The sequence below is a fragment of the Elaeis guineensis genome, chromosome 9 (genome assembly GCF_000442705.2).
Source record: "Elaeis guineensis isolate ETL-2024a chromosome 9, EG11, whole genome shotgun sequence".
Lineage (NCBI taxonomy): Eukaryota > Viridiplantae > Streptophyta > Magnoliopsida > Arecales > Arecaceae > Elaeis > Elaeis guineensis.
This window is the reverse complement of record NC_026001.2, coordinates 94,211,341-94,220,141: the sequence shown is the minus strand read 5'-3', so window position 1 is coordinate 94,220,141 and position 8,801 is coordinate 94,211,341. Positions and strand designations below refer to the sequence as shown.

The 8,801-nt window shown below is 36.1% G+C and overlaps 1 protein-coding gene across 1 annotated transcript; it reads right to left on the bottom strand.

Moving 5' to 3' along the window:
• Nucleotides 1-1,894: 1,894 nt before the first annotated feature.
• On the bottom strand, nucleotides 1,895-5,873 carry LOC105051040 (glycerophosphodiester phosphodiesterase GDPD1, chloroplastic). Its single transcript, XM_010931304.4, has 7 exons — nucleotides 5,474-5,873; nucleotides 5,199-5,380; nucleotides 3,656-3,715; nucleotides 3,240-3,521; nucleotides 2,845-2,940; nucleotides 2,523-2,719; nucleotides 1,895-2,436 (listed from the first exon to the last, which is right to left on the bottom strand). The coding sequence occupies exons 1-7, from the start codon at nucleotides 5,568-5,570 to the stop codon at nucleotides 2,199-2,201; spliced, it is 1,152 nt and encodes a 383-aa protein (XP_010929606.1). The 5' UTR covers nucleotides 5,571-5,873; the 3' UTR covers nucleotides 1,895-2,198.
• Nucleotides 5,874-8,801: the final 2,928 nt, after the last annotated feature.

Below are 8,801 nucleotides of genomic sequence, written 5' to 3'. Positions count from 1 at the left end.
AGAATGTCCTTATGCATATTATATTCATTGTTTTGCTCATCGCTTACAATTGGCATTAGTTGCAGTAGAGATGTTAGCCCTATACATCAATTATTTTCTAATTTGACATTTATTATCAATATTGTTAGTAGTTCTTCCAAAAGTCATGATTAACTTAAAGTTGCACATGCTATTAATATTTCAAATCTAATTACTAATGGTGAGATTGAGATAGATAGGAGATTGCATCGAATTAGAATATTGCAATGATCTGGAGATACTCGATGGGGTTTTCATCTGGCATCTATTGAAAAGTTATTACATATGTTTGATGGCACTTGCACAGTCCTTCAAATGATTATGAAAGAAGGCAACTATTCCCAGCAAGATGTACTTTATCACAGATTCTATGACAATTAATCATTATTTGTGTCAAGCCTTACAATGTGAATCTCAAGACATCTTAAATGCCATTACTTTGGTATCTTTTTCTAAAACTTTGATATAAAGAAAGAGAGAATTAGGTTGGAAATTTTTTTTTCAAGAAGTAAAATCATTTTGTGAGAAGCATGAAATTGATATTCCTGACATGAGTGCCCCTTACATCATTAGAAGGAGCCGAGCTCATCAACAACAGGATCATATTTCATTTGAGCATCATTATCGGATAAACTTGTTTATTGCCACCATAGATACTCAATGACAAGAGCTTAATAGTAGATTCATTGAAAATACAATCGAGCTACTTACTTTTAGCTTAACTTTGGATCCAAGAGACAATTACAAGTTATTGAATGTTCATCATATTTGTGAGCTAGTAAGCAAGTTTGATCTTGATGATTTTAGTGAACAGAAAAAGTGACATTTGATAATACAGGTACAACATTATGAGCTTGATATCCCTGATCATCGAGAGTTGAAGAAGCTATCAATAATTTCTGAACTTTGTCAAGGATTGATAAAAACAAAAAAGTATATTGATTCTTTCAGTTTCAACCGCAGCAATCATTTTTAGCTATGAAGATTGTTAAATAAATTTCAAAATAAGATGAAAGATTTTCTTGCAGATTGCTTGATTGCTTATACTGAAAGAAGAATTTCTAAAAAATTTGATACAAATTCCATCATCGATGAATTTTATGATCTAAAAGAGCACCATGCACAACTATGATGATTTCTTAAGATAGATCATGATATATATTTTTTTATATTCGGTTATTTGATATATACAAGACTTTTCATATATTTTTATTATTAAAATATGCATTACATTTATTTATTTACACTTTTCTTTATATATAAACACTATATAAATTTTTAGAATAATTATAATTATATATTTTGACCCCTCCTAAGTTCTAATCCTAATCCTGAATCCGTTCCTATTTCGAGCCCTACTTAGTAGGTGGAGGATTGGTGAAACTAAAAGATACTCCTAGAAAGGCATGTGTATATCACCATATATTATGTATGTGTCAATTGTTAATGAAATGTCTATTTGTATAGATCATATATTTATATCAGTTCACAGGGGTGTATCAATGAGAATATTATCCAACGTTCACCATCATCTCCACATCTTCCTCCCCTCACCAACATTTCCATCTTCTTTGCCGGCCCAAACATCCACACGCCCGCTCTCTTCCACCTGGTCCTTGCCCACCTCCCCATCCACCCCCTCCCCCTGACCCTTTCTGGAGCTGCAAATTTATAAAGGATGAAGGGAGCATGGTAGCAAACACCTGGTAATCAAAATTGATCCAAGAACCAAGCTACAGAATTGCCCTTTAGACCCTCAACACAATTGAACAGCCCATGATCAGCCCAGGGCCCTTGAACCGATCTATAGAGCTTTTTGGCAAGTCTAAGTTACACCATTCATTTCCATATTGTTACATGCATTTGGCTTCCACTCTTCTCTCAAAGTTGTCATATATACTCATAAGCAAGCTGCAAAAGGCCCCATTTCATCAACATTTTGCCTCCATAACAGCTAAAACCTCTCGATTATGGAAAAAGCAGCCACTCAACCATCTTCCCCTTGGTGGTCCAAAAGACTTGGCCAATATAGAGGACAAATTGAGAGGCTCTGCTTAAAAACCATCACAGTAAATTCCAGTTACAGTTTAAGAAGGGTCTCAGCCATGACGTATACCAATAAGATAGGATTCCGTATAACAACGTTAATGCCAAGGAAAAAAAAAAACAAAAGAACTTGGCTATTGTTGCACCAATTCAGGTATAAGCCTCATCAAAAATGAAAGCTCGCGCTGAGAAAATTCTAGCTTTGTTGACTCCTTTGCCTTCCCCTCCTTCACTGAATCAGACAAGCTTTCATCTCTTACTGTCTCTGGGTTAATGAAGTCTGAAACAGCTTCAGTGATCTCTTGAACCAAGTCAACAATAACACCATTAATTCCCATCAGATGTTGCATATATACAGCCTCGGGAACATTACTGCAGACAGAAATATTGGATTAGTGACATAAAACTAACAAAACCGAACATTTATCTCAATCGGAGTAAAGTTGACAGAGGCTTACTTTAGTTGACCATAAGTTAACAGCGCTAGATTGGATTCCTTTATTCTAGGTATCATTGATGGATTTCTAAAGATGGCTTTAACTTCAGATACTATCCCTTGCAGGCCACCTGCCAAGCATAATTTAATGGCCTCATCAAGAGAATTCCTCCTCACATCACTATAGATCTCTGACCCACCATTTGTCAGGAAAAACACCTGTTTCAAAAGTCATGCAATCAAAAGGTCAATTACTATTAAAAAAAACAGTAACTAGCTTATCCAGTGAATTTGAGTCTTTTAAATTCTAATTGTAAGTTTGGAAGAATGGAAGCTCTACTTACAGGGTAAGTGCCCTGCAATTTCCGAATAAGTAGTGCTGCATCAGGTTGGAAGCTTGAGAAGATTATTGTTCTTTCATTCGCATACTTGTCGACCACCTGCCACGAATAATATCCTATAATTAAGAACAACCATGCCCACAAAATTATTTTTTTAAGAAAACAATAAGGAGGAAGTTTGATTAGTGGCTATCAGCCCAATATTGACTATATAAATCTTCAACAGATTTTCAAGATCATACAACTAAATATTCAAAAGATCATCAAAAAATAATCTAAGAATAACATATTCTTTGATAATCTTTTGAATATTTGGCTGTCCGATCTTAGAGATTTTTTGAAGATTTATACAGTCAATAATTGGGCCAGTAGCAGCCATAGGGATAAAATGTACCTACTTGCAAAATTACTTGGAGAATATGCATAAGCTTCTCTTCTTGGTAGACAAGATTGTCATCAAATTTCAACTCAATGTTGAATCCAACATGGGAATCAACCCTCTGAAATGCTTCTTCCAATGGGCAAAGAGGGTCATCAATTTCCACATTCCAATTAAACACTCTCCCATCCTTGGTCTTTCTAAATAGTTTTTTCCCCACCTTCCCAGGCTCTCTCTGGGGCCCATAAGAAAAGAATTCTTCCAAGGTAAGATCGGTCACACGCTTCTCAGATATATTGCCCTGGACGATCAAAAGCAAAAAAAAAAAAAAAAAAAAAGGATTATTTAACAGAATGAGATGAAGAAGAAAACATTTAATTGTGATCATGAGGGGGAAAAAAATGCAAAAAAAAGAAGGAAGAGATAGAATCTTACATCCTCTTCGGTGAGTATAAAGTTGTCGTGGAAGATTATTGCGCAATCATCCGCGGTCACCTACAAAAATCACATTCATGGTTCTCTTCTAAGGTTCTTCGCTCACCCAATATTTTTAAGGAAAAAAAAAAAAAGAAAGAAAAAAGAAAACCCACAAAGATAAAGAAATCAGTGCCTTGATTTGGTGTAACGGAAAACTTGGGGAATAAAAACAAAGATCATACTACTGAGTTGCCAAAGTAAAAAGAAAATGTTACAAGCATGGGCCAATGCCCTAAAAGGGAATATTTCTTTTTGAGAAGTACAGGTGATCATCATCTGCAATGCATGTACACAGTCCTAGACGTCCACAACCATAATGATCCGATCATATACACGTACGGATGGCAATCAAACAGGATGGGCATTGTATGCTATATTGCCATAGACGTGTTTTGCATGTTGTCCACCACATCTTATTTGGTAGCCATCCATTTATATGATTAAATGATGTAGCAGCCATTTAAGACTATATAGCACTCTACATTCACGCAGCATGAGCACATTAGCTTAAAGATATGATCTTGTGTGTATGCATACATGTATTTACTATTAGAAAGTGGATAAACTTGATACTTTTGTTACTCAGAATTCACTATGAATACAGCATTTTGTTATAAGCACGAACCATATAATATATGATATGTATTATTCGATAGCCATCCATCGTCTAATGGTAACCATTGAAGTCTGTATAATACTCTATGGTGCGGCCTACTCACCACAAAATCCTGATTGCAATCCCCGAGTTGTACGATTTCAAAAAAAACATGTAGCAATTTACCATTCATGATAGAAAAAATTGAAATTATGTGATCACAATCCAACCACTCCTTGTAAAACTCTTTCTACCACAAAATATAGATTAAAATTTTGCTCTCATCCTAATCGCGTGCAAGCCACGTGAAGCATTTCTGGCTACAGATGACACTGCAAACCGTCCTACCCACAACCCACCATAGCCTCTCAAGTCATCCTCCTACGTTCTTAAAATTATATATATATATATATATATATATATATATATATATATATATATATATATATATATATATATATATATATATATATATATATATATATAATCAAATTAGATGTCATCGAAATGCCTAAATTTAGAATTGGATGCCCACAAAGCATGACCTTGTGGGACACACAAGAAAAAAAAACCAGTAGCCCAAGACGGTCGATCCGACGGTCCGGATCGCATCACAGAGTCCACCAATGAACAGGTCAATCGGATCAGCACAGGACATGCGAGTCTCTTTTTCCGGCCATGAAAGCGCACGCGGCCCGCTTAAGACACAGCCACGTGGCGTTATGAAAAAAACTCTTGTACGCGGCCGCGGAGATTCACCGGCGAAAAGCCGCGCACCAAACGCGGATCGCTGCGGTCCGAACGGAACGCCGATAAAAAGAATTCCGATGAAGGAAAAAAAAAAAAAAAAAAACTCGCGACCGGAGACAAAACGCCGGCGAGGAGGAGGATAGACGGTTTATATACCTGGACGTCGAACTCGACGAAGTCGACGGGGAAACGGCCAGCGAGGTTGAAGGAGAGGATGGAGTTCTCCTTGATCTCCTTCATCCGGCGGTCCGGCGACGCCAAAGCGTTCATCCCCTTCCCCCTGTGCCCGATGACCACGAACTTCGCCGGCTTGAACGCCGACTTCAAGTCCTCCATCCCTGTTCACAACCTCCAATGCCTCAGCTTCATCCAATCCCAAAATTTCACACAAAGAAAAAAAAATGATCTTTTTAAAAAAAAAAAAAAATTACCTTTGGGGAGAAGAGAGGAGGAGAGGGCGATGGTGGGGCCCTTGGGGACCTGGTCGAGATTGGGGACATCGGAGACATGAACGGCTTTCAGAGCCATTGAAAGCTAAGAAGATTGGTTTCGGCGTTAGTGTTTGGGATTTAGAGACGGAGACGGCGATGAGAGAGGGGCGGAGGAAAAGGGGATTTAAATAAGAGGGAAGGGAGGGAGAAAAGCGGGGAATATTCGGTATAGCGTTGGAGGAATTGAAGGTTTATGCCGCGGGATATTCCGTGGGGTCCACCGAGGGTTGGTCGATTCCGCAGCTTCTTGGGAAACGTCGACGTCGGTCGCGGGTGGGGAGGGGATATGATATCAGGAGGGGGTTATTCCGTCAGGGTGGGATAGCCGGAAAGGGATAAGAGAGGCTGGGGGTGCCAGGGGCTGTTATTTGTGGGTGGATTCTTCTGGATAATTGTTAAGGCGGGACGAGGAGGAGGAGGAGGAGGAGGAGGACCTTCTCAAAGGTTCTATCCTCCCACTCGTTGGAGAGGGGGGAGGGTGGGGAGATGGAATATGCCATTGAAATATTCTATCCTTGTCTTTTATCCTTTTGACACGTCAAATCTACGTCCCCACGAGGGATGCATGATCTTGCTAATCTTGCAGTAGTGCTCACGGTTTACAATTTATTTTATATTTATTTTGGAATTCATTATTTTAGGTTTATCTTTTTAGTAACCACGATCATTCATATAACAAAATATATATTCTTATATTCCAGTAATCTTTTTTATTTTTATATTTATTATTATTATTATTTTATTTTTTTTTTTTTTTGGTGGTTTGTGGTGGGTGGGGTGAGGGGGGTGTGGGCTAGAGGGGGTGGTAATTATTAATATGGTTAGTTGGAGCTGAGGAAGGAGCATGGATTCTTCGTATCCTGGAACATAATATAGTCTTGGTCAGAAATAGGCTCCTATATACTTTATCTCGTTGATGTCAAGTCTAACATCATTGGGACTGTTTTATATGACTATAGCTTTATAGGTGATTGTTGTTTATGTGTACATACTTAACACTTGCAAATAGAGTAATGATGCACTTGGCATTACCATAAATGGCAACCTATAATTTGTCATGAAGAATTGCTTAGACAAGTCCCAAATTTAACTTTTTCATTCATTTATATTATACATTTGTTATAAATTGGATGGCTTGGATGTCCAAGGATCTAATTGAAAATAATTTGGTAGTAAAACCAACCATACATGGTAGTTAAGGTAATTAAGTAGAAGCGGAAGGATACTTAACTTCGAATAGAGAGACCAATCATGGCCTTGTAAAGATTGTCCAAAGTACCTACTTAACTTTTGAGAGAAGATCATGATCACTCTTATCACTCATAGTGGCAAAGCTTTCCATTGCCCCGTGGACAGAGGAGAAGTATCCAGTGGAGGAATGGGGAGTGGAAATGAGATTCCATTACCAATTAGGCAAGGAAGGGGTTAGAAGGACACCTAGATGGCTATTAGGGGAGCTTTGATGCTATGGCAAGAGAAGATTGTGGATGGTGGTGGTAAGAAAAGACTCAAAGCCATCACGAGAATTTTTCTAATAGGTTTTATTGATATTTCTCCTACTATTCTCACCTTAAATCAAGAGCCAAATTCAACTCACATAACTCCCACTCTGTCATTCTGATATCTAACCTTAACATATGTTTTATTAGCATTTTTGTGGTTTTGACATTCATTTTCTTTTTACTGGGATACAAAAATTATTCATTAATCTGATATATCTTTATTTATTTTCAAGGTTCAATAAATTCTTGCTTGCAAAAAATACTGTAGTAGCTCAGCTAATAAAGTATACGCATATGCATATTGAAGAAAGGGAGATGAGGGATGGAGGAGAGAGTAAGTAAAAAAAAAAAAAAAAAAAATACATACTATAGATAATATTACGGAAATAATAATTTTCCTTCTGCCAAGCATACATTAAAAAAAAAAGAAACAAATGAAAAAAAGAAAGTGGCTAGAAATAGTTTTCTTTAGTGATATAATCCGTAATAAAGTATGGTTCTTAAGCTCATTTCTATTTAAGAAGAGGGAAAAATGTTTAGCTTTTAATATTTGCACAATGTAGACTTAAGTTACCGAATATTCAAGTGTACGCTATGATAATCATAGCGTATCTACTCCTAAAGTTTAAATAGACAACATTAAAAACCCATTTTGTTAAACATATACAGAGTAATAGGTTTGAGAAAATGCTTATGCATATGATAAGAACAATTCAGTTATTATAGAAGAAGATCACATTTTATTTGATCTTTGCCGCGATGATAAATCCAGAGTACTTCAAAGAGTTCCATTTTAAATATACTAGCATCTTGTACATGCAATGCAACCTCTAGGAAATGGCATATAGTCACTTAAATTAGATGAATAAAACCATTTTTGCATGCCATATGAAATTCATGTTGGAAACATGCTCCCATTTCAACAAACAGATGTATGTAGTTTCTCTTTTAATAGGAAAATTTTTTGGAAGAAAAATGTTTCTCCTCCCCTCAAGATTAGAGGTGGCAATTCGATTAAATCGGATCAGGATCGGATTAAAATATCATCAACTCGAATCTGATTTATTTATTAAATAAGTCAAAAATTTAGATTTGAATCTGATCTGTGTATTAAATAGATAATCCGATCTGATCAACTTAAATATTTATTAAACAGATCAAAATAAATTAAATGAGTTAAACAGATTAAACAAATTTTTAACAGATTAAATAGATCGGATTAAACGGGTCAGAAATGAGATAAGCATGTTTTAAACATATTAAAAAGGTTTTAAAAGGGTTAAAGGAGTTAAATAGGTTTACTGAATTAAATAGGTTATTTAACTTATTCCGATCTGAATATTAAACAGACTAAATAGATCAGATATTTAAAATTTAAATCTGATTCGAATATTAAATGGATTAAGCAGGTCGATCTGTTTATAATCCAAATCTATTTAGTCTAGATTCAAATATATTTATGACAGATCGATCATGGATCGAATTAATAGATTGAACTATATTTTGTTGGTCTTACTCAAGATCTTTCCAAACTCACATTTGTTTTCTTAGCCCCTTTGGACACCGAAGGCACAGTTGGCATCCCCAACGTAAAATGAGAACCTTTTAAAAAACTAAAATACTTAAAGATTCTCCCAATATTTTTTTTTTTTTCCTTCTGTCCAAAAAATCTAGAGAGAAATTTATCACCTTTGACCATTCCAAAATGGGGTTGTAGTCGGATCTAGATCTAAACTGACGTGGAAATGGAGACCTTTCTTTATTAA